The 25,395-nt window shown below is 65.2% G+C and overlaps 1 protein-coding gene across 5 annotated transcripts in view; it reads left to right on the top strand.

Annotated features, from left to right (window-relative positions):
- Positions 1-4,596: 4,596 nt before the first annotated feature.
- The window catches only part of WNT7B (Wnt family member 7B), a 48,967-nt gene continuing 28,168 nt past the window's right edge, over positions 4,597-25,395 (top strand). The window contains exon 1 of one of the 5 annotated variants that reach the window (XM_027070455.2): positions 4,597-5,163. In XM_027070455.2, the coding sequence (XP_026926256.1) occupies positions 5,093-5,163 (71 nt within the window). In that variant the 5' untranslated portion in view covers positions 4,597-5,092. Of the gene's footprint in view, positions 5,164-7,691; positions 9,508-17,691; positions 19,363-25,395 lie in introns of those variants that run through there. The other 4 variants (XM_027070453.2, XM_027070454.2, XM_053199513.1 and 1 more) reach the window with 4 other exon arrangements.

Raw genomic sequence — 25,395 nt, 5'->3', positions numbered from 1 at the left:
AACCTACGCAGAGGTCAGAAGTCATGGCCCCGTCACATAGGATAGCCTGCACGTTTTATTTGTGGGGAATGGTGGCCGGCCACAGGAGCTGACTCCATCCAGTTCTCTGGGCTTCTGGGCACCCCATGCAATCTTGTCCAGCTCTGGGGTCTGCCCTCGGGGAAGGGAGAAGCTCAGTGTGTCGTTCTCCAGGGGAGCCCTCGGCAGCACGTGGAGCGTGGCTCTCTCGAGCTTCTGCTGGAACTCAGGCAGGTGCTGCTCCCTCCTCACCAGAGGGTGCACTGCCCCTCCCACGAAGTGGGGGGACTCCTTCCCCGGGCCCCCTCCCTGCCCGGGGCTCTGGAAAACCTTGTGCACAGAGAGGATCTGGGATATGGACTCAGAACGTTCATTTGTCCAGTGGGAGCATTTCCCAAATGTGCTGATCTCCAGAGCCATTGGAGTCTTTAGTAAACATGCAGGTTCCCAGGCCCCTTCCCCAGGACATTCTGGAGAAGTAGGTCTAGGGTAATGCAGGGGTCGGCCGCTCAGGCAAGCCTGGGACGCTCCATTCAGGACCCACCCCGGGTGGGCCTTCTCCCTCACCAGTCTTCAATAGCTCCCCAGTGCCCATGAAATCCAGTCCCTGCTCCTCGGCCTGGCATTTGCGCCTGTCTGTGTCTGAGCCCCCGTCTCCTGGTTTCATCTTTTACCCTGGTCCATGACCTCCCAGCGCCCAGAAGCCCTTGTTCACGCTGTTCGGTCATTTGGATTTCTGCCTCCCTGTCTCCGCATGTCCAAATCATACCGTACCCGTTTTAGATCGCCGTGGGGTCGATTACCACACACGAAGCAGCTTAAAACAACACCCCGTGGTTATCCCACGGTTGTGTGCGTGCAGAAGTCCGGCAAGGCGCGGCTGGTTCTCCGCTCAGGGTCTCACAACGTGGGAGCCCGCGTGAGGGCAGGCAGGAGCCCAGGTGGCTCTGGAGAGTTCGTGGCAGAATTCAGGTCCTGACACTGTAGGACCGAGGTGGTGGGTCCCCGGCAGCTGTGAGCCAGGGGCTGCTCTGGGCTCCTAGAAGCCATCTGGATTCCTTGCCGCGAGGCCTCCTCATCTTCAAAGCTGGTGATGGTGCCTCACATCCTTCCCGTGCTTCAAATCCCTCGGACTGCCTCAAGCCAGAGAATATTCTCTGCTGGTAAAGCGCTGGCATGATTAGGTCCGTTGCACTTGGGATCCCCTTTGGATGAACTCAAAGTCAACTGATTAGTGATCTTATCACACCTTTGCCGCGAAACGTAACGGGCATGCTATCTCGTCATAGTCACTCACAGTCTCTGGGATTAGGGCAGGACATCTTGCGGGGGGGGGGGGCTGTTAGGAATTCTGCCACCACAAATCTGCTCCTTTCCAGGCCCTTCTCACGTACCTCCCTACCCCTGGGGTTTGTCCCGTGCCATTGGCACCCTCCTCATGGCCTCCTGCCACACTGTGCCCCCCCTTGAACTGGGGACTTCCAGCATCGGGACGTGGACGTGAGCATGAGGCACAGGCCCTGTCTCCCTAGAGGCCGAGACGCGCAGCGGAAGGAACCCGAGCTCTGCGCCTGATGGGCCTGGGTTCAAGTCCCAGCTTCGCCAACTCGCGACCTCGGCCAAGCACTTCCTTCTCTACCTCAGTTTCCTCATTTTGCGCAGTGAGTCTGCTAGCACCATTTCAGGAGGCCACGTGAGGTCCAGCAGCCGGGTACTTTCTGGACGAGGCCACACCCAACACTCAGTGTAACCCGGGGCGGAGCCGACGGGGTTCAGGAAACACTTGCCGGTGAAGCCCGTAGCAAGACACGAGAGCAAGGCAGGAGAAAGGCGGTGAGAATGGGGTGCGGTCGGCGCCGGAGATGGTGGCTGAGCTCAGTCTCAAGGTTGAAAAGAGTCCCTGTCAGGTCCCTGCTCCCCACAGCTTGTAACATCTTGGGTCTTGGCTGCCGGCTCCCTCCTGGAAAGTTGTTTGTTCATTCATCGATTGTTTATTGAGCACCTGCTGAGCGAGAACCAAAGCAGACGTGGACATGGTCCCCATGGAGCTTACAGGCTGGCGGTAGACAGGAAACAAGGAATGGCACATTGTCCTCAGTGTCACAAAGGGAACAATGGAATGTTATGATAGAGAATACCAGTGAGTATGTTCAGGAGGAGGAATGTGTGGGCCCCTCCGATGTGGGACATTTATGCTGGAGCCACACGGAACCAGGGGAAGAACGCTGCACTGGAAGCAGAGACAGTGTGTGCAAAGGCCCTGGGGCAGGAGCCAGTTTCGTGTTTTGGTATGGACGCGAGTGTGTGTGTGTGTGTGTGTGTGTGTGCGCGCGCGCGCGGGCACACACACACACACACACACACACACGGGAAAGGGATTCATAGAGCTCTTCCCACCCCAGATGTCTCCCAACTTTGAGGCCATTCAGAGCTCCAGCCATCCCCCTGGAGACGCCGAGGAGAAACCACACTGTCCAGGGAGGGACTTACAGGTCTCCAACCCCGGAGATACCTTCCTCCGCCGCGCCGCCTCCCTCCCGTGGCCGGCAGGGGGCAGCACCACGCCGCGCCGCTGTCCCTCTGCGTCTGGAGGGGCGCTGCTCTGCGTCCTGCCCTCCCGGGGAAACCGAGGCACAAAGGGACCCAGGCATCCCGCCCACCCGCAGGAACCCTCCCCCCTCCCCTGCCCCGCCCTGCCCGGCTGCTTCAGGAGCCGACCCGCCCTCGGGACGTCAGGCTCGGGATCCGACGCGGGTGGGCGGCTGGGGGGGATCCGCGCGGCCGGGGGTCTCGAGCGGTCGCCCAGACTGGGGCTGGGGAGGGGCCACCATCGCGGCCGTCGTTATTCAAGCCCCGCCTCTGCCCAACAGCTCCTGACCATTCGCCCATTCTCGGTCGCTGAGACTGAGGCTGGCGGCGGCGGGGGGCGCGGAGTGGTCCCCGGACTCGGTGACAGGGTCGGGGACCCCGCTCACCGCGCCGACCCGGACCCGGCGTGGCCCCGCGGCCCTCGACGCCCCGGCCCCAGTGCGCCCGCGGGCCCGCGTCTGAGCGTCCGTGGTGTCGCCGCCGGGGGGCAGCATCGGCCCGCGCGCCAGGCTCCTCCCGCCGCTCCCCGCTCCCAGCCGGCCCCGCTCCCGCCTCCGGCTGCTGCGTAGGGCTGGGCCCTGGCCTTCGGGGTCCGGCGCTCAGTTTCCCGTCCCACCGAAAGGGGCGCAGGGGACACCTGGGAGCGACGCTGTTACTCCACTTCTCTTTGAGCCTCAGTTTCCCTGCCCGTGTTCAATCTCCAACGTCCTTTTCCTCGGGGGGTCCTCCCCACGCGACCGGCCCGGGACAGCGGCACCTGCGCGGCCTCTGATCGACGGGGCGGGCCGACAAAGGGCCCGCGCCCCGGTCGTGGCGAAGGTTTAGGGAACTTGCGAGGACTACCAGGAGATGGGGCAGCGATCTGAGCAGGACTGCAGGGGCACGGGTAGGTCAGGTAGCTAGAGTTCCCGCCCGGGGCTTGGCTAGGTGGGACCCAGGGTGTCTGGAAGCAACCGCCGCCGCCCTCCTCTCAGCCCCGCGAGTCTCGGGTCCCAGCGGGTCGTCGGGAATTAAGCGCTTCCCAGCTCCGTCTGCGCGCCCAAGGGTGGCACGCTCGAGGGCTTCCCGGGGCTGTGAGCGCGCGCAACAAGGGCTTGGCCAGGACAGCGGTTAGGCGGCTGGTCACGTTCCGCCCCTCAGGACAGACCGGACTTCGGCGCAGCAGGGTCTGTGGGGCTGGCCACCACTCGGCCCCCCCTCCCCCCGGACTGTGCCAAACCGGACAGTTCTGAATGTGGGAGGGTTAGACCTCGCGCTCCGGGCTCTGAACGTGAACACTGAGCCGGGCACTGCGGAGGGGACTGAGCAGACTTCGGGGACCTCGGGCAGTGGAAGATGGGACGCAGGGGCCCCCTCCACATCCTCCTCTCCCTCCCCATCACGGTGCTTAGCGCAATGGCTTCCGCAGGAGGTCATCCAAGCCATCCGCCTGCACCTGGCCCGGCCTGTCCGTCCCTTCCCGGTCCCCTCTGAGTTAGTCTCTCTGGCACCAGCGCTGACAGGCGGGGGTGACCCTGGGTGCCAGGGGAGGGCTGATCGAGGTCTGCCAGAGAAGCAGTGATGCTTGGGCTAAGGGTGTGGCCCAGGAGGCCCCCAAGTGTGTAATTGCTGGGGGGGGGAGGGGAAGCGTGCAAAAGAGGCTATGGGTTGGGTGGTCTCCCCCCCGCCCCCCCTCCCACCAGAGACTGGAAGCGGAGCAGCCATCAAGACCTGTACGGGACGTTCCTCCGCGCCCCACCCCCACCCTTTCGGCCAGCCCCACCGCAGGTGTCTCTTCCCAGACGCACCCTCCCCTGCGGGCCGCCCCCCCCCCCTCCGCGCACCCAATCCCCCTCCCCCTGCCCAGTCCCAGGAGGGCGATCGGAAGGGAGCCAGCCTGGGCCGGGGGGTGGTGGGGGGGTGGTGGATGTGTTTGTGTGTCACGGGGGAGGGAGGAGAAAAGGGAGGGGAGAGCCCGGGAGCGAGGGAGAGAGAGCGCGCGGCGAGCGAGGAGGGCGGGCGGGAGGCGGATCCTCCTACCTGGGGCGCGCTCGCTCGCTCGCAGCTCGCTTGCCGGGGCCGCGAGTCACCTGGGGAGGCGGACAAGTGCGGACACATTGGCCGCCGCGGCGCTCGGCGAGGCGCGCACGGCCCCAGGCGGCTGCGCCCAGTGGAGGCAGCTCCCTCCCGCCTGCCGTGCTCGGGCCCCGGCCCCCGCCGGCGCTCGCAGGCCCCAGCGATCGCGCAGCCCAGCACCGAGGTCGCGGTCCCCGGCCCAGGTCACTACCCAGGCGCACGCGGCGGCGGCAGCGGCGGCGGCGGCGGCGGCGCCCCGAGCTCACCATGGTGGCAGCGCGCGCCGAGTCCTCGCGCGTCGCCGGCCGCCCTAGCCGCAGCGCCGGCTGAGAGCGGTCCACCGAAGCCCCCTGCCCTTGCCAGCTCCCCGCCCGGCCCGCGCGTCCCCTCGGGTCGCCGCTGTCTATGGCGCAGCCCCCCTCCCTGGATCATGCACAGAAACTTTCGCAAGTGGATTTTCTACGTGTTTCTCTGCTTTGGCGTCCTCTACGTGAAGCTCGGGTGAGTAGCCCCGTGGGCAGGGGCGGTAGCCCCGGGCAGGGGCAGCCGGGAGGAACCGGTTCCAGAGGGTCCCCGCGGAGACGTGGGGCCTGAGGGGGGCACAGCCGGCTCCTGGGGATCCAAGGCTGGCCTGTGTATCGGACCCTCCCCTCCCCCGGCCCAGCAGGGACGCCCCCGAGCCCCGTGAGCGGCGGGTACTCCCGAAGCGCGCCGGCTCCGGGGCTGCTGGAAGGAAAGCAGGGCGCGCGGGCGGCGGCTAGGCTCGCGGGTAGCGGCGAGCGTGCCCGGCGCGTACTTTCACCTGTTTGGGCTCCGGGCCCTGGGGGTGGGACGCGCCTTCCCTCCCCCGGGCTGCGCTGGGCGCCGAGCCCGGGCCGAGCGCTCGCCGTCTGGAGGGCGCGCCGGGGCCGGGAGCCGGGCGCGTCGGGCAGCCGGAAAGGCCTGGGCGGGCGGGGGGCGAGCACCCCGGTCGCGAGCCTGCAGGCCGGGGCACCTGCCCGGGCCCTTCGACCCTATCCATCACCCGGACGTGTTGAAATTGCCTTGACAACTCGTCCGGCTGGCTCGGGATGGGCCGCGCGGCGGGCCGGCCGCCTCGGGCTCGGTCCGGGGCCCGCGCCCCCGCCCGCCCTGGGCCCTCGGCCCGGCCCCCTCTCGCCGCGCTCGCTGCTCTCGCTGCAGTAGCTGCCCCGAGTCGTATTTCCACATTCCTGAACCCAGCCGAGTCCTTACCTGTTGAGCTGCGATCTCCTTTAGACAGAATCTGTCTCGGCCTCGCTCGAAGTGGGGGGTGGAGGGGCGAGGTGACCGTGAGGGGGTGCGGTGCGCCGCGCTCCGGAGCCCCGCCGCGCCTTTCGCCCCTACTGTGCGCAGCCAGCCGCGGGGAGGCAGGCGGGTCCCGGCCGGAGCACAGGCGGCGGGCTGCCCGGCGGGAGGCGGAGACGCGGCTTCCCAGGCGGAGAGGTGAAGGCACCACGGGAGAGTCTTCTCGTCTACCGCCCATCGCCCGTCCTTCTGTCGCCCCCTCCGCCGTTTTATAGGTGGAGAAACTGAGGCCGGTGGCTGCAGGGGCAGGGCTGGAAGGCCCCGACCTCGCCTCAGCTCTGCAGGCCTGGGCCGGCGTGCCTGCGGCCGCTGGTGGCTCTGTTTGTGGTGGGTCTGGGTGTCCGCTGTGTCCCTGGGTGTTTGTTTATGGGCGGTGAGGGTGCCGGCACCGAGTCCGATAGGGGGTGGGGGTTGGGAGGGAGGCCCGGTTTGGGGATCCCCAGCAGCCCCCGCAGTTCCTCTCTCTGTGCTGCCGGGTTCTCAGCTCTAAGGCCTCCTCCGCTCCTGGGGATCCTAGATTAAGCTCCCCTTTTAAGGATCGGGAAACTGAGCAAGGGAGGCCGAGTCGCTTGTCCCCAAGGGTCAGTGGCAGAGCTCAGACTGGCTCTGGCCTCCACCACTGACCACTCCTCCTAGCACCCTGACACCAGTTCCTAAACGGGAGCCACCCCAAAGAACATCCACCCCCAGCTTGTGGGCTCTAGGACCCTCACTCCCCACCCCAGGCAGCAGAAGGAGATCCCGATGCCACCGACTTGGGCTCCCAGGGCTGGCCGCAGGGCTCTGAGACCTCCGGGTCCAGCTACCGACTGACGGTGGCTTCCCTCTCCCCACTTTCCTGGGCCTCCCTTTGCCCTCTGTGAAGGAGACTTCAGCTCTGGCCATCCTGAACACGATGGTGGCCGGTGTCTGAGTAGAGAGAGACCAGCCTGTGTGCCCAGGCACTGTGCCCACCTCTCTGGGAGTGGGCAAGAGAGCCAGACTCTGCCTTCTGCACCACCCCCCTCTGGAGCCCTGGAGTGGGAAGCTTCTCCCTCTGCTGTGCCCCCTGAAACACGCGCTCTCCCACTCCTGGGGGGAGAGGAGAAAATCTAATGTTCCCACACCGCTGCGGAACCACATCCAGGAAAGCCAGGGAGCCGCCCTGGGATCTGCTAAGGGGAGGGGCTCTGCCTCTGCCAGTAGGGCAGCCCCTGCCCGCCCGAACTGGAGCTGGGGGCTTGCTTTCTTTGCAAGCCACCTTGGCTGCACAAAGCCGGGAGGAGGCGGGAGCTGGGCCCAGATGTGATCTGAGGGGCTAATGACTTGGGAGCCCAGTGCATTAAGGGTGAGGTTTTGGCTCCCCCCTCCCCCTCACTCATCGGTGGCCTTGGGTAAGCGCTCTAATCTCCCCGGGTCTGCCTCCCTCATCTGCAAAATGGGGTCACAGTAGTACCTCCTTCACCGTACCGTGAAGATTAGTCTTGGGTGCCTGTGCCCTGGGGGTAGGGGTGGGGCCCAATAAACACCTGTGCGCACCAGTCAAGCTCTTCTTACTGTTAATGACCTCGGGATCATAGCCGCTGCCCGTGCCCTGGGGACTCCTCCAGGGAGTGTCTTTCAGGGCCTCAGAATCCCAGGAGCTGGGCTATTAGGGCCCCAAAAGTTCTAACCAAATGTCAGGGATTGTCTGCACTGGGTGTGTGTGGGGGTATCCTGTGATCACAGCCCCCCCCCCCCCGCCCACTCCTGTGTGTGTGTGTGTTTGATGTATACTGGGAACCTCTCCCACTCGGGCACACGCATTGACGTGCAGCCCCCGGGGGGCAGGGGGGGTTCAGGCCAGCAGAAATGGAGAACTCAGGCCTCACAATCCCTTTGGGGATCCGGGCCCCAAGAGGAGTTCTGTCTTGGATTTTCAGCAATTTCGAAACAAACGGCTTTGGGGAGTCACGGTTCCTCACCCTGGGACCGAGCCCGCTCCAAGCGGCAGCCCTTGGAGGAGGCCCAGCCGGGGCAGGGACAAGCCGTTGGAATCTGGGCACCCCTCTGCCCACTGAAAGTGGGGTCACAGGAAGTCCCAGGATCAGCCCAGCTCCGTTCCTGCCTCCTCCCCCTGCGGGAGGGGCCCAGTGGAAAGAGGTGAAGGAGGCAGCCCCCTCCTTCTGGATGCCTGCCGGGGGTGAATCTCCATGCCAGGTCTAGAAGCCCGGGGTCCTTGGCCATATCACACAGACCTCTCTTTTCTTGTCCCCTCCCCTGCCTGGTGCTTTCGCCCCAGCTGATGGGGGTCTACACTGCATCCAGAAGATCACTCATATGTAGCCAGGCTTGGCAGACAATAGGAGGTGGGACTCAAAACCTCCAAACAGGAGGTGAGTTTCTGGCCTTTAAAACAAAACTCACTGGAAGAAGGAGGATTGTTTAGAAAGTGTATCCTTGTGGATCTGCTTCTCCCGATACCTATTCCAACCAACCCTTCCAAAGAAAGCAAAAGAAGCGAGATGGGGAAGCCAGAGCTGGGGGCCTCTGTGCACCAACGAGGGGTGCCTTCTTCGCTCTCAGCCCCTCCCAAGAGGCGCCGAGGCAGGACCCTACAGAAACACCAGTGCGCATGTGCACAGGTGAGCCCTGCCTGGCTGGGCCTGGTGGGTTAGCCTGAGAGCGAGCGACTCACGACCAGCCTGACCAAACCCAGGGGCGCGCGCGGGCAGAGGTACAGCGCACACAGCGCATCTGTGAGCACACACCTGCGCCCTCAGACGCGCCCACGCTCCCGCGGGCACACACAGGCACATGCAGGGACATGTATGCGAACAGGAGAACAGATTGCCGAGCACAGCCCCCCAAGAGGAGCGCACGCCCTCGCGCGGTTATCCCGCTGGTGCCGCCCCCCCCGCCCCCCCGCCCCAGGTGCACCTTCCAGAACCGGCCAGAGCTGTGTGGTTCGCCGAAGCTGGGCAGGGAGGGAGGGGGGTACGGGCCTAGGCAGTTTGGGCAAGCCTTGGGGGCGGCTCCTGTCGCACGCTCCGGTCAGCCTCCCCTTTAAAAAACCCGCCCGCAGAGGAGGCGGATGTAGGGGCGGCCCGTCCAATGGCAGCTGCGCGCCTCGAGAGACTTGGAGACTTGAGCCAGAGCGAGCGACAGAGCCGGTTCCGACCGATTGACGGACGGAGGGCTAGACGGCCGCCGAGGCGCACCCGCTACCCACTTGCCGGTCCCCCGGTCCCGCGCTCCAGCCCCAGCGCCCGCCGCCGTCCCAGCCCCAGCTGCAACGCGATGCTCGGCCCTGGCGGCGGGGCACGGACGAATCCTGCGCCGGGGCCCGCGCGCCCGGGTGCCTAGCGCCTGGTGTCGCCGCCCCACCTCGGGGAGGGCCGCGGAGACCCCGGCCTCAGCTGGCCCAGGCGCGCTGCCCGCGGGGCCCGCCAAGCCCTTCCAGGAGCGCCGGCCCACCATGCTCCTGCTGTCTCCGCGCGGCGCGCTCCTCTCCGTGTATTGCCCGCAGATCTTTCTGATCCTGTCCAGCGGCAGCTACCTGTGAGTGCCGCGGGCCGCACGCGGGGTGGGCGGGGTGGGGAGAGCCCCGTCTTCGGCCTCCAGCGCTGGAGCCGGACGGGCAGGAAGCTCGGCAGCGGAGTCTCTGGGCGGGGCACCGGGTGCCCGACGCGCTCGGCAGCCCGGGGACTTTGGGTCGTCTCCTCGGCCTGAGCCGCCGAGGTGGAGGGCTTGGGGGGCGGCTGCAGCAGTGAGAAATGACGGCTGTGGGGTCAGAGAGAGCGGGGCCCGCGAGAGGCCCTAGCGCCGGGGTGGACCAGACTGCGCGCACGGAGCGCGAGGGCCGGAGCGCGCGCGGCGGCGCGGGGATTCCCTGCGCGTCCCACCCGAGTCCTGGACCAGCGGGATAGCCCCTCTCCTTTATAAGTCCGCGAGGCCCGCACGGCTGCGCCGCACTCGAGAGAGCCGCACGCACGCACCCGCTCCCCCGCGTACCCACAGGCGCACACGTGCACGCTGCGCCCCGCCAGACAGCGCCCAAGCTGTCCTCGGTGGTGACTGCGGCTTCCCGCGCCTTGCTGCCGCGCTGAGCGGCCAGACCCAGCGACGGGTGACTCCTCACCTGGGGCGAGGGGGACACGCAGCGCGCGTGCGGCTGGCCGAGGTGCGCCCTGGGGTCCGGGCCAAGGCAGCGCGCGGAGCGTGGGCGCGCGTGTGCGTCGGGACGGGCAGCGCCCACCGGGCTCCGGGAAGCTCCAGGCAGGGCCCGGCCGGGCCCGGGAGCCGAGGGGGCGCGTCGGCGCAGCAGTGGCTTCGCCCGATTCCTAATGGGACGCATATGCTCTGGCCTCCGATTTAAAAAGAAGTTTGATTTATGGAACCGCCGTTTGGGGGAATTTAAGCTGGATGCTACTGATTAAACCTCAGAGCTAGCTCTCCCTCCCCTCCCCTGCTCCCCTCCTCCTCCCCCTCCTTTACACGCGGGCCACGTCCGGGGTCGCCTAACGCGGCCAGAGGGGGCAGGCGCTGTCTTCCCGCTCCCTGCGCCACCCCCGCCTCCTCGCGGCCGCAGTCCTAATAAATCGCCGCGCCCCCACCCCCTTTTAATAGAGGCGCAGCCAATTTCTCCTCCAGCTCCTAGGAAATTACTATCCTACCAGTTTTCCTTCTATAAATAGTCGCGCATCTTGAAACAAAAGTTCGCAACCGCAGCCAGATGCTGCGAGGCCCGCGGTTTCCCGGGCTGTGGGACATAATTACAAGGTCCAGGCGCAGAGAGCGCTCCAGGCCCGGCGGGCAGCCCCGGCTGCAGAAGCATCGCCCGGGGAGAGGAGTGGGGGGGGGGGGCAGGCCGCCCCAGGCAGGGCAAGGGGCCGGATGGGGACCGCCTGATCGTTGAGGAATCAAGATAACAAAGTGGCGGGCCCGGAGAGTCCTGCTTTGTGGCATCCCTCCTGGGGAAATGGATCAACCAAGGGGGGCCTTGGAATCCCCGCCTCCAGTTCTCAGAGGTCAGAGGTCGGGAAGCCTCCCCCTCCCCTAAAAACCCCCGCATCTCAATCTTAAAACTAGAGAAGCATCAGCTATTATGCTTTAAGAAATCATTTTTGGAAGCAGCTGGCTGAGGTTTGGCATTATGGGGAGGTGGCCAGGGGTAGGAATCCCGGGGTGGGGGGGGGGTGGTGGTGGCTGGAGTAGGAATCTGAGAGGAGGAGGTGGGCTCAGGAGCTGTAGAGGACGACACCAAGGCAGCAGTGAGGGGTGCCACAGGTGGTGGCCTGTCTGTATCCGTAGACCCCAAGTTTTCCTCCGGGGTTGGTTCCCCCAATCCAGGCCTGCAGTGACTGCTATCTGTCCCCACACAGGCTCATTCCCTGCGTGTTCACTGCCAGCTTTGTTGGGGAAAATTCTCCAAAGGCGACAGTTTTCCAGACGTTCCCGGGGCAGTGCTGGGGTCCAGAGTAGGTGATGGGAGACAGCAAAGCGGACTCTGCCCCCCCGCCCCCAGCCGGCCCTACCTTCAGCACCCCTGCCCCAACCCCAGCCCACCTGCCCTTCAGTCCCCTGGGTGGGGAGAAGGGAGGGAGCAAGTGCTGAGGCCAGGCTGTCCCTGAGCAGAGACCAAGTAAGGTGTCCCCAGGAGCAAGAGAAGGGGACCATGACACCTCTGGGATTTCCACCTTGCCTCCCTCCCTGCCCTGTTTGGGTGGGCACAGGGCTGGCTGGGTGTGGAGGATGCCAAGGGCGGGAGAGAGCCCCTGGGGTGCAAACGGCACCGGTGAGAAGGACCTCGTGGGTGGCTACGAGCCGAGGCCTGGGTGCAGGTGAGGTGGCCGTTGCGGATGTGCTTCAGAGAACGACTCGGGGTCAGCGGGAAGCCCACCTCAGTACCGCAGGGATACTTGGCACCGTCAGCCCCGTGGGATCTGAGGATGCCAGGGGCAGGAGGGGCCCCGGCGGAGGCTTCTTTCTGCTCCAGAGAACTTTCCAGAAGGCATCCCACTGCCGGGATCACAGACACTGGTGGACAATTGATCCTGCCCCTTTCATCTGGGCTGCTCTCCCAGCTCCCTGTCTTGGGCTGTGGTCCGTGCATAGCGAATCCCAGATGCATGCCTGGGCCCCTGCCACTGATTGGGTCGGACGGGTGTGCTGGCCTGGAAGGGCCCTGAGCCCTCCCGCCTGATGCTGAGCTTGGCTGGCGGTGGGAGGCAGCTCTGGCCGGCCTCACCCTTCTCTGTGCCACTGCTGTCGGAGCAGAAGCTTCCGGGGCCGGGGGTGGGGGTGGGGGGGGTCAGTGAGGGCCCAAGGGAGGGCAGGTGGGGGGCCGCAGGCCAAGAAGAGGGCCTGCGGTGCCAGTCAGCTGGTGTGGGGGCCTTGTGCCAGGACCGGGCTGGCCTGCTGTCCTGGGCAGGTCCCTTCCGGTCTTGGCCTCCACTCCCAGATGTGGAGGCTGGCTGCAGTGATGCCCCCAGGTCTTCCGGTGCGAGCCTCTCATGGTGACCGCCCGCTCTGGGGAGCTGAGTGAGTCATGGGTGACGGGGCGGTTACTCACCGACCACCTGGCCGTGGGGGGGGCGGGGGGCGCTCACCACTGCCCTGCCGAGGCTGGACCTCTTCCCGGCTCTGCCGCTGTGGCTTTATTGGTGGTGCCAGCCGCAGCCCCAGAAACCCCGTGGGCAGGGCCCTGGGGGGCGGGCATTGCTGAATCAGGCCCCCTCCCCTGGCATCGGGGCCTGTGTGGCAGCAGATCGGGGGCCGCCCGGCTTAGCGTGGACGGGTGTCGCCTTGGGAGGGGCCGCTCCCCGCCTGCAGGCTGCGTCTGTCCAGGTTGGAGGAGAGCTCTGCTGTGTGGCCTCGAGCAGGTCCACGGGCTTCTCTGGGCCACAGTCTCCTCATCCGTCACTTGGCTGGGCCCTCAAGCCGCTGGGATCGAAAGGCATGGGCACGTGGTGAGGGGGGGGGGGTGGTTAGCGCCGGGAAGCTCCAGGGCGTGGGCTGGAGAGATGGGAGTTTGTCCGATCACAAGCTCCCCAGGAGCCTTGCCGTGTGGGCACAGCTCGGCGACCACTAATCAGAGGGGGGAGGGTAGCCTCTGGAGATGACCCCATTCGACCCTCTGTGTGTGTGTTGGGGGAGGAAGGGCCAGGAGGGGAAGGCGGGTCCCTGTGCCCTTCTTCCAGGTCCCGGTGTGGCCTGGCATCACGTGGAGGCCTGCAGGAGGGTGGCTCATTTTCTCACCGAGTTTCCCTGGAATCTTCCCTGATCCGGGGTCCCATCCCTGTTCCTCCTCCTACTGTCGGGGTGCCTTCCGTAGCCTCCCTGTGTCCCACTACTGGAACCCAGGCGTCTTAGAGTGGCTGTGAGGATCCAGAAAGCCGATGCAGAGACGTGCTCAGCCGGGTGCTGGGTACACAGTAAGTGCTCAAGAGATGACACTGCTCAGCCACGAGGAGCAGGGAGGCTGACCACCCATGAAGCAGCGGAAGGTGTGGTGGCTGTGTGCAGGGGAGAGTGTTGAGTTCTCTAGGGGGGGTCTAAGAGGGCTTCCTGGAGGAGGCGGCGCCTAGATAAGGGGAGGAGTTGCCTAGACAGTAAGCAGGAACACAAGAGAGACTCTGGAAGAAGGAAGAACACATTCGTCCAGGGTTCCTCCTGAGAGAGCCTCACGGAACCTTGCCGAGACAGGCAGACGGGTTGTGGGGGCCCCGCGGGGAGGCCCCGTCGAGGTCACACAGGTCCCAGGGGAACAGCCCCCACCCCCCCCCCCACCCCTGATCCCAGAATCGCTCTGCCAGTGCCTCTGAGGAGAAATGCTCCAACAGAGAAAGGCGTCCCCCGATCCCTGGGTCTCATCCTCCAGGGAGAGATGCTCTTCGGGGAGCAGACCATCACGAAGGGAGGTCATTTTTGAGGCCCTCACTGCACATTATTTGCACATTTGGCTCTTCCAGGGCCACTGACCACAGCCTAGCAAATCACACTCCCTGCCCCTGCCTTTCCACCCCCGCCATGTCCCCCTGAGCCTCGCGCCAGCCTTGCGGGGGGGGGGGGGGCAGGGAGCCGGGGCTCTGCAGCCTGTGGGGAGCCCGGAACCCCTACTGGGGGCCTGGCCCAAGGCTCTGTCATCAGACTAGGCTGAGCAGAGTCTGAGGGTGGTGGCAGGGGAGGTCTTGACTGTGGAGACCCAGACCCTCTGTCGGCTCAGGCTTGGGGGGGTGCCTGAACGGCGCCCCTCTCGGGGCCTGTCTCGCCCTGGGGCAGATGGAGGGGCTTCAGCAAGCTGCCTCGGAGCCTCCACTTTTCCTGGCCCTGGGTCCGGCTCAGAGAGGGCTTGGCACCCCCGCCCCCTGCTCCCCCAGCAAGGGACAAGAGGCCGGGAGCCCTCTCTTGTCAGATGAAACCTCGGCCCGGGGCTCCCTCAGCCTGATGAAAGGGTCATTGTGTGGTGCGGGCCGCCCGCTGGCCAAGGACAAAACGGCCGTTTGTCCTCCTTCCCTGGCGCGGGGCTGGGGCCTCCCCTTGGGCTGGCTAGCAGGGTGGGGGTGGGCACAGGTGCGCTCCCTCCTCCCTTTCTCCATCTTCCTGGCCTCCGTCCCCGGAGCCGCTCAGCCTGCCTGGGGCCCCTGCCAGTCCTGCCCTCAATGCGGGGTGTCCTCGCCCTCCGAGCGGGGGGCCCCAGGCCTGGGCCAGTCTGCGGTTGGCAGGGAAGCGGTGAGCTCCCCGGCGCTGGAAGCATACAAGCAGATGCTGGGCCAGGGCCCCGCCTGGAAGGGAGCCAGCACTCATGGGGCCTCTGTGCCAGGCGGCCGTGGGGTCGGCCCCCACGGTGACCGAGGATGCGGAGGCCCCAGAGAGGTCACGCCGGAGCCGGTGGCTTCTGAGCACCGACGATGCCACGAAACGCTCCGTCTGAGGGTGTGGCATATGCACTAAAGCCGTGCAGCCCGAGTGGCCGTCCTCCCGCTGACCCTGAGCGGGACGGGCGCAGCGCCACGTTCCCCGGCCGCAGCTCCCCGGGCATCGGCACCTCCTGGTGGCCCCATCCCGAAAACACCTGTGGCAGAACCCCACCCCCAAGGCCACCCCGGTTTCCGACCCTCCTCCAGAGAGGTTCCCTGTGCTGGAGTCTGTGCCCAGCGGGAGCTGCGAACGGGCAGGGCCCCTGAGGGAAGGAGCCTTGGGACAAGGCGGGTGGTATCTGGATCCCCCCACCCCCCCAGCCTCCCCCCTTCCCAACGAAGCGGGTGTTGGTGCTGCTGCAGGGTGCGGGGGCCACCACGCCGAGGGGTCCAGAGCTGAGACTTAGGCGCCCAGAGGAAACGCTCCTCCAGAAGGATTGTCCGCCCGGCAGACTCCTGACGGGGGGCCCAGGGCTCTGCATCCTACTTCTGGAAGACTCAGGTCCTCGCAGAGGGGCCCTTCTGTCACTGGACTGATGGGTGCGTGCCAGCTGGGGTGGCCACCCACTTGGGAGGTGGTGAAGTGGGGAGTACGAGGGTCAGAGCACTGAGTAACTCCCTAGGTCGCACGCAAGGGGGCTGAGCTTGGATTCGAACCCAGGTCTGTCCGGCTCTCAGGGCCGTGCTGCCGATTCCTTCTCGCTCACTGTCTGTGACCTCGAGTGGGAAGAAAGACCAACTAATCCAGCTGGTTAGAATTATCTAACGGCCAGGCGTCATGAGGCGCTGAGCGAGGGCCCTCTCTCTGTCTCTGTCCCCACCCCCTTTCTTCCCCTGTCCCTACCTCCACACGTTCAGATTTGGAGTCAGAGGGACAGCTTTCCTTGGGGGGGGGGGGGTGCGGGAACCAAGAGCACCTCAGATTTCTGCCCCGGGCTGCTAACCCAAGGGGCTCTGAGGCCGGCTTGAGCGGAGAGAGAAGGTGGTCCCAGCTGGCCAGCTCATGGCCTCCGCTGGGTCAGCACGTGAATCGTTGCCACATGCCATGGACTTCAGGCAGCCTTGGGGACACCACCGCCCTGTTCTGCCTTGGCTTGTCCGTGCGGGTGATGGGGCTGGACGCTTCAGGGCCCCTGCTCTCCCCGCCTCCCCTTCTCTCTAGCCCTTGCCTCCACCTTCAACTTGCCCTTCACAACAGTGGTTCCGGCAGCCCCCGGGCCCGGTGAACAAGGCTGGCCGTGTAAGCAGGTGTAATCGGGAGGCTCCCTTCCTTCCCCGTCATTTACCCAAAGCCCTGCGGTGCCCTACACGCCAGGGGCCGCTAACCCGCTATCCCAGCTGCAGTGAGGGTGGGTCAGGGGAGACCTGGGCCCTAAAGAACGTGCTGGGGAGAGTGGCATTCTCGGCCGAGGGATGGATGGCTGTGGGGCGGGCAGGGGGAGTGGGGAGTGGGGTCACAGCGCTGGGGTGGGGGGCAGCCCCGGGCGTGGGGAGCCATGGGAGGGAAGGTTTTAAGCAGGGCAGGGATGAGCAGTTTCATCCTGAGCTCAGGAAGGACCACGGGCGTGGGTGGACCAAGCCAGGGAAGTTGGGAGGGGGCTGGTCCTGCCCCTGTCCACCCCCCATCTGATGCAGGTGGGGCAGAGGAGAGGGACAAGGTTCCCCAAGGCAGGGCCTACGGGGTGAAATGGGGGCAGAGTGCGGGTGAGGGGCCCTCTGCCCACAAATGGTTGTGGTTTCGGGTTGGCCCCCGCCCCACCCCCACCCCAGCACCCAGGACCCCGCACAGCACTTGGTGCTAAGTCGGTGCCCAATAAACACCGTGAATGGTCAGATGGCTGCTCCCGTGTCTGCGTCCCGGCAAGACCCATTGACCCGGTCAGGATCCTCTTGCCCAGTGGATGGCAGAGGCCTCCGGGCCCCAGGTGTGCTGGCCCCCAGTGCTTGTGGGCAGGCACGGCGGGGGGGGCTGGGGGGGATGGGCCGGTGTGGGGGGGGACTTCCTGGCTCCCTGACTCACGTCTTCCCAGGGTGACTGCATCACTGGCGGGGAACACGGGGAATTTCCAGGTGCTGCCGACACGCCCCCCCCTTTGGAAGCAGCCGCTTCTATCACCTGCCATCCCCGTGTTCCCTGGGGGCCCGTCCTGCGTGCCCATCCACCCATGTGAGGCCCTGTGGTGGGCTGAGGTGCCAGCTGGCCGCACCTGGGGGCCAAGCCCCCCTCACAGCCCCAGCAGAGTCACCTGCGGGCACGGCCCAGGCTCGTGGGATAGGCTAGGGTGCCAGCGGCCGGCCTGCGGAGGGTGCCCAGGGAGGATGTGTGCGGGGTGGCAGGGTGGGCTAGTGTCACGGGAGCACGGGACAGGGAGGTGGCAGCCTGGCTCTGGAGGCTCACCCTGTCCCCAGTAGCTCAGGGCACTCAGGCTTGGCCCGTCACGCAGGGCGTGGGGGACCCCGAGGGCACGGGTCCTAGAGACGCCAGGTGGAGACTGCTGTTGGTCAGCGTCTGGGAAGGGGTGCTGGGCCGAGGGCTGAGAGCTGCCCCAAGGCCCCAGCGTATCATCTGTGTCAGACCCTGCCTGGGCCACCCCTGCGTGATCGGGCTTTGCTCACGGCTGTGGGGTGAAGCTGCACGCGCCTCGTTCCTTTATTTCCCTTCGGGCAGCCCCAAGAGCCACGAGGCAGGGCGTAAGGTGTGACGATCCCATTGGACAGAGGTGGAGGCTGTGGAAAGGAGGGGTGGGGCAGGACTCCAGGCCACTCACTTAAGGCAGGGCGTGGGTGGGGGGCTGCTGAGCCCCGGGGAGGTGTACTGGGGGTGCGAGGCTGGTGAGGGATGCAGTGGGCTGCTCCGGGGCAGGGGTGAGCACCCTGTCCCGTGAGGCATCCAAGCTGAGGCAGTTGGCTGGGGTGGCCCCGGTGGCCCAGAATTCTCAGAAGGAGCAGTGGGATGCTCAGAAAGGGAGGTGGGTGGTGAGCAAGCCACGTCTGGGGTGTCCTGGCCCAGAGGGGTCCCCGGTTTTGGCGAGAGCAGATGGCAGGGCGGTGGAACTGGGGAGAGCCTGGGTGGGGCCGGGCTCGTTCTCTGCTCTGCGGTGCTGTGTGGCCCAGGCAGGCCCCCGGCGCCATCCAGTCCCGGAAGGGGGCCCCTCCGGGGCGCTGGCCGGAGGCACAGCCCCAGGACCGGGAGCTCAGCCCTGCCCTGGCGTCTGCACAGAGGAGACTTCTCAGTGTCCTCTACCTGTGGGGACTCAGCCCCTGAACCCACTGCTCAGACCATGTCTGTAGCAGCCAGGAAGGCTGAGGTGGTGGCTGACCCATCAGGCGCCCAGACTGCCAGCCTGGCCATGGGCCAGACTCCCTGCCAGCTCCCTCCCACCTATTCCCCTTGCCTGGCTGTCCATCCACCTGTCCTGAGGCTTCAGGTTGACATCCCGGTCACCCAGGCCTGCAGGGTGCCCCAGGGTCTGACAGATCTGGGGTATTAGGGCCTAGGCCAAGGCCAGGGCTAGGGGTCTCGTCCCTGCTCGGGCCTCAGCTCACGATGTGGCTTCCATTGCCACGGGTCGGTGTCCCCATCTGCACCATGGAAAATGAGGACACAGGTCAGGGTCAAGGCCTGGGAAGGTCCAGAGTATAGCAGAAAGAGCTGGAAGTGTGTCCATGGCCTAGACAGGTGTCGCTGAAGGTCAGCCCCCGGCAGCCCCCTCGGGAGGCTGGTGTAGATGTGAGCACGCGGGGAGGGAGGACAGAGGAGACACCGGGGCAGGCTTCTCAGAGGAAGAGGCACCAAGCTGGACCTGGCTGCTGGGAGGGTCTGGGTGCCTCTAGCCTTGCTGGTCAGTGTGACCTGAGCCCAGGAGTGTCACGACGGGTCCCGCCTGCCCAACAGAGATCTGGAAGGGTCTGAGGCCGGAGGTCAATGACCTGGGGTTTTGGGGTCATGGTGAGTGAATGGGGTTCTGATTTCACTGACTTAGCAGGTATGGGGGCTGGATGGACCCTCCAGACCCTATGCCCTTTCATCCGTAAGCTCCCCGAACCGGGCACAGGATAGACAGAACCCCTGGGCTGTGCTGGCCCACCTCTGGCAGCCTCGGCCCCGCCCGAGACCCCCGTCCGCCGCCTGCTTTCTCCCAGGATGCCTGGTTTCTCTCCAGGGTGGGGTCCCAGAATGCCAGGCCAGGAATGCCAGCTATGCGGGGAGGGCGGGCGGGCAGCCGCCCGCCGGGGGCGCGAGGGAGCAGGCGGACGCTCCGCTCTCTTCCCCGGGAACACTGCGGGCAGTGAGCTGAGCCGGGCAGTGGGCTGGAAAGATTGCAGCAGGCAGGACCCACGGAGGGAGCCGGCCTGCACGCGCCCCACCTACGAGCAGGGGCTGTTCTGCCCATCGGACAGATGGGCAGACTGAGGCCAGTGAGAGTCGGCGGCCGAGCAGACCTCCAACCCAGGACCCCAAGCCCAGAGAACCCTCTTTAGGATGCAGCCACAGGTACCTAGATTGTCGCTTCACTCCCTCACCACACGCGCAGATGGGAAACTGAGGCCTGGGCAGGGCAGGAAGGGGCAGAGGGATGGCTTTCTTTCCCAGCTGAGCCCCCTCCTGCCTCCGGCCCTCTCTCTGGGACACCCCCCCTGCCCACCACCCATGAAGCTCCCTTCGGGGCGCTCTCTCAGAGCCCCAGTGTCCTCATCTGTAAAGGGAGCAGTGGGGGTGAGGTGGGACAGTGTGGGGGATGCCACTCAGGAAGGGTGGTCATGTTGGCTTGTCCCTCCCCTGCAGGGCCCCCCCACCCCCTTCGAAGTTCTTCCCACCCAGGCCAGCAGGGGGAGAAGCCATTTGCCAAAACAGGGCTGTTAGGCCCTATTTTCAGATTGGAACACTGAGCCTCAGAGCAGTGAGGTCCGGGAAGGTCCCCAAGCCCCATGCCTCCCACTGAACTGAGCCTAGAGCCCCAGCAGGGGAAGACGAGCAGACGAGCAGGTGTAAGGAACGCCAGGACAGGTGGGCTGAACACCACCGGGCCTTTGCACCAGCTGTGTCCAGCTCGGCCCCAGCCGTTCCAATCCGTCCCGCTCCTCCCCACAGGGGAAGGCTGCGGGGACCCTGCTGGTCCCAAGCTCTGGCACTGTGATGATGGCTTGGAGGGGGGACGTGGTCCGCAGAGTGACCCCAGACCTGGCAGACATTCTTATCCCCGTTTGACGTGTGGGAGCACCGAGGCCACACCGGCCGCTGCCCCGCGGGACTACTGGGCTCCGGAGCCGGAGAAGAGCCTCTTCCGGGAAGGGCTGGGCCGACCCCTGCCCACCTGAGGGAGACGCTGGTGGGGACCCACTTTAGGTGGGCGTGGGGGCCGGCTGCCATCTTCCCAGGTATTTGCCAAGTTACTTCCTGGACAAGTGGACCCAGGCCCGCCTCCCTGGCTGATCGCAGATAATTAGAACATTCTTCAAATATTTTGCCGGAGGATGCCCGAGAAGGAAGAGTTATAAAGCGCCCCGGGCCAGGAGCGTGGGCTGCAGGAGCTGTGGGCAGCCAGGCCAGGGCCAGGGATGGGGCCCCAGAGGGAGACCGGGGATCCGGCCCAGGCCCGGCCAGCCTGTCCCCACCACCCGGGGAGCTGGGGTGGGGTGGGGGCTCACGGTCAAGGCCGGCTCACGGCTGGGGAGGGTGCTAGGCCGTGTGCGGGGATCCCTGCGCTGGGGAGCTCACAGCCGGTGGGGGCAGACAAACCCTACCCCAGATAGCTTTCGGAAAAGCCTGAGGGGGTCAAGCACCCCCTGGCCCCCTGGGGGGGCAGGCGGCGTAAAGGTCTGTGGAGGAGGGGCTCTACGGCGCATCTGGAAGGAGAAGGAAGGTGCAGGGGCGGCGGGGTACGGAGTGATGTGGGTGGAGAGTGAGCGATAAGGGGGTGCCTGGGGCCACCCTCGTGGCTGACACCTGCAGCCGGGGCAGCTCAGCACCCAGAAGCCCTGCTCAGGCTCCGAGGCCGCCGTCCCGCTGTGTTGGGCAGGGAGGTGGGCGGCCCCGGAGGGCAGAGGGTGGGGAAACCCTCTCTTATCACTGCTGACCTTCCTAAAAGTGGTGCCTACCACCTGAGGACGCGGGGAGACCGGGAGGACCCAGGGAGGGGGAGACGTCCCCCCCTCCGGCTCCTGCGGCTTGTGGGGGGTGGTGAGTCTGGGATGTTGAGGTCCAGCTCCGTCATGAGGTCTGAGTTCTGGGAAGTACTTGGATGCTGCGTCTGTGTCATGGCGTGCTGTCCTGGTCCCAGCCTAGGGAACATTCCCAGGATTCTGTGGTTGGTTCGGGGCAGGGGCTCCTCCGACCCGGGAGCCTGGGGTGGGGGGTGGGCTGCAATGCGGCTGCTGCTCAGGCCAGAGAGAGGGTACAGAGGATGGTGGCCGGCCTGGCACGGGGTCCCCGCCGTGGTGGGGCCGGGTCCCCTCTACTGGGGCATCCCGAGCTTGGGCTGTGGTTTGTGGGGTCGGTTGCTGGGGAATTTGTAGGAGAAACGGGATACCGAGGTCGAGGTGCCTGGGTCCTGCAGCCTCCTCAGGACACTCGGCCACATCAGTGGCCATAGTTTTAGGGCCCTGTGCACGGATCAGAGGGCTCGAGGCTTCCTTGGGATCTGAGAGGCCCGTCTGCCACGCGGTCCTGGGCTCGCAATGACACGATTTCTCTCTGGCTTTTTTTTTTTTTTTTTTTTTTTTGGAGAGAGAGAAAGAGAGAGAGTGCAAGCAGGGGAGGGGCAGAGAGAGAGAGATTGAGAATCCCAAGCAGGCTCCCCACTGTCAGTGTGGAGCCTGACCTGGGGCCCGAACTCATGAACCGTGAGATATGACCTGAGCCGAAACCAAGAGTCTTGGGGTCGGCTTGACCGACCGAGCCCCCCAAGTGCCCCTCTGTCTGGCTCTTGAACAAAAGAGGCAGAGCTCGTCCCACCACTGGCAATGCGCAAGGGATCAAAGCCCTTTGGAGGATGGAGGAGGAAGGCTGTCCAGGTAGACAAGTGACCACCCCCCAACTGTCTTGGGGGTCAGGGACAGGGATGATGAGGCATTGACCAGTCGGGGGGCGGGAAGGGTGGGCCCCAACCCCTGTTCCCTCCCACCCTCCCTGAGCTACTCAGCAGGTGGCTGGACAGCATGGCTCTGATCCCGGGCTCCCCACTGACGCCCCCATCTGACTCCTCTCTGGGCCTCAGGCTCCCTGGCGGTGAGGTGCCCCAGACGTTGTTACCTGAGGAAGCTGGAGGAGGGAGGCTGCCCCCAGGAGGCCCCCAGGCTGGGCTTTGGCAGGAGTGGGGCCAGACCAAGAAGGGGTCTTAGCTAGAGTGGCCACGGCCCGGAGCTCTGTCCTCTCCCAGCCTCGGACAGCACTGGGAGGCTACCTGGCCGGACCTGGCCCCACTGGTGGGCCCAGCCCCTCTGGGCACAGGGCTGGCCAGCAGGGATGGCCGAGAGCACTGGGCCAGGTGCAGGCTGAGAGCGGGAGGGCACTGTCTGGCTGGGCGGGCAGTGGCCTCCACAAGCTGCTTGGGGAGGGGCTGGCACCCCTCAGGGGACACACAGACAGGGCATAAGGGGTTGATATGTAACGCTCATGTTGTATTTCTTTTTTTTTTTAAAAATGCGTATTTATTTTGAGAAAGTGAGCAAGCACACGCGCACGTGTGTGTGCAAATGGGGACGGGAGGAGAGAGAGGATCCCAAGCAGGCTCCGTGCTGTCGGCACGGAGTCCCACGCGGGGCTCGATCTCCCAAACCGTGAGATCACCACCTGAGCCGAAACTAAGAGTCGGATGCTTAACCGACTGAGCACCCCCACCCCCAGAAGCCCCCGTATTGTATTTCTTAAGTGTATTTTCTTTACTTTAATTTCTGTGAGAAAACTTGGAGTTTTCACTCTGAGTTTGTACTGCATTTTCACTATGAAGTTTGTATTGCAATATTTTGCTTTTTGGTTGAGATATAACGTGCATTAACATACAGATGTCTCGAGTGGACAGCTTGGTGCGTTTTTACATATGCGGGCGCTCATGTAATCCATTTCTCAGCTTGGGAGAGGGAACAGTCTGGAACCCAGAAGACTCCCATGGGCCCCTCCCGGTCCGTCCCCAACCCCCTCCCCCCCCCCCCCCCCCACCAGCTAAGGGTAACTCCTGGCCTCTATGTTGAAGGTGCGTTTTGCATGGTCTGGGCCATTTCTCCCGTCTGGCTCACATGTAAGCTGTTTGCCCTTTGTCACTGCTAAAGCCTCCCGCCGTGTGCACATGCCAAACCGTGTCCTTCTGCTGGTGATGGACGGACGGACACCGGGGTTGTGGTTCCCGGTTTGCGCTGGGGACACCTGTGCTCGTCCTGTGGTAACTGTGAGGGTTTGCTTCACTTGGGTGCGTAGCCCCAGACTGAATCTGCTGTGTCCGAGGGAAGGGCCGATCCACGAATGGACCCAGTCGTGGTGGGTGTGGCGGTGGGTGTGGACACCCACCAGCTCCAGAATTGCCAGTTTGAGCGCTGGGCCTCCCGATCGACACAGCTGGTCCCTGATCCCCACGAGGGACTGGATCCCGGTGGCTCGGTGCATGGAGATCAGGAATGGGTCCCCAGGGAGGGTCGACAATGGCCAGCCTTGAGGACCACTCACCACAGGCCAGAATCGTGTCCTCCTCCGAGCCGCTCTGACACACCCCACTTCACAGGTGTGGAAACCGAGGCACGGAAAAGTTAAGAAACTTACCCAAGGTCTCACAGCTACGAGGAGTCAGAGCCAGGGTTCCAACCAAGCTGGCCCGCACCGGTGCTCGTGTCCTAACCTCTGCCCCACCGGCTGCCAGCTGGGTGACCTGCCCAAGGCCATAGCCAGCGTCCCACCCCCTTGGCCAGTTCTGCACCACCTGCTACCTGGCAGTGGCCACCTCGCCCCTCGCCCTCTGGCGTCCCCCAGTCCCAGAGGCAGCCCTGGCCCCTTGGGACCTCTGGCAAGGTAGGAAGATCTCCTATTGTCCCTTGGCACCCTTGATGGAGCCCAGAGCCGGGAACCCGCAGGGAGGCGCGTCCCTGCAGGACTAGTCCTGGCTTCCTGCCTTCGTCCCGAGGCCCCTGAACAGCGCCAGGGGATGACTGAAACGCGAGCGGCCAGCCCGGCTTCTCTGCGCTCGGGGCCACTCAGAACGTCCCTGCCAGCCCTCCCGGGGCACCTGGGTGGGCGGCTGTGGGCTGAGAAGCCGCCCAGGGTGGGGATCTTGCTGCTTGGGGGTGACAGGCAGGCCCATCCTGTGGGCGGGACCAGGGTGCTCACAGCCTGCCCTCGCTCCCAAACTGCCGATTATTCCAGATTATTCCAGGATGCGGCCTGCGCTCACCCTCTTCCCTCTTCCCTTCCCCCTTCCTCCCTCTCTTTCCCCCTGCCCCTTCCCCCCTCCTTCCTCCTCTTCCCCACTGCCCCTCCTTCCCCTTCCCATCCCCCCTCTTCCCCTCTCCTCCAGGTCACCCGTTTTCAGTTATCACGTAATTTTGCCTCTTTCCGCTCTGGCGGTTTCCTGATGAGGGCCGGTGGCCCAGGGCTGCAGCCCCTGTCCCTCCAGGTGGCAGGAGCATGGCTGAGGGTCGGAGTGTGACAGGGCCAGGCCTTCTCAGGGAGGGCAGTGCTCAGACTCGCGGTGAACGTGTGGGCCGTAGTTGGTGGGGAAGGGACAGCGCGGCTGAGACGGCCAACACCAGCAACGGAAGCCGTCCGTAAATGTGGAATGATTAATGAGTGACCTTGGAGGATTTCAAGCAAGGGAAGGATGTGAAGCTGTGTTTGGGGACTAAGGAGTGGGCACAGCTTTCCGCTCGAGGCCGTCCACCGGCACTTGTCGTGCACCTGCTGTGTGCGGGGCTCTGGACCCCAGCGCTGCCTTCACCTGAGTTCTGGAAGCAGAGACCGGGCTCTGAGCCTGGCTGTGCAGCCTCAGGCACGGCCCCCAGCCTCTCTGAGCTGCGGTCTGCACATCTGTGACACGGGGATGCAGGGAGGGCACTGAGACCCAGCAGAGGCCCGTGTTGCCCAAGATGGGCGCTCGGAGTAAGTGTATTTACTACTGTTAGTGGAGAAACGATTTCTGAATTAGCAACCGCATCTGATTATTTATGCTCCTGGCACAAAATAGATTCCCTGATGCCTTTGCTTCGCCTTTGACCCATGCGCTGGCTGCTGGGGGGTGGCCGGGGGCTCTCGTGTCCCCTACTCCGTCAGCCCCACGCGTCCTGGGGAGCGTACAGGCGGGGATCAGCCAGGCAAGGCCCCTCTTGTCCCTTTCTACCCATCCCACCTGTCCAAGGGTGCAGAAGTCCTGCATATACGTAGGGTTTTTAAACCTTGTGTCCAAAGTCCACATAACATAGGGGCAGCCTGGGTGGCTCAGTCAGCCGAGCATCCGACTCTTAATCTCGGCTCGGGTCCTGATGTCACCGTTCACGGGTTCGAGCCCCGCGTCGGGCTCTGCGCTGGCAGTGCGGAGCCTGCTTGGGG

Source organism: Acinonyx jubatus, chromosome B4 (assembly GCF_027475565.1).
Source record: "Acinonyx jubatus isolate Ajub_Pintada_27869175 chromosome B4, VMU_Ajub_asm_v1.0, whole genome shotgun sequence".
Lineage (NCBI taxonomy): Eukaryota > Metazoa > Chordata > Mammalia > Carnivora > Felidae > Acinonyx > Acinonyx jubatus.
Note: the sequence above shows the minus strand (reverse complement) of the source record. Positions and strands in the feature narration are given on the sequence as shown.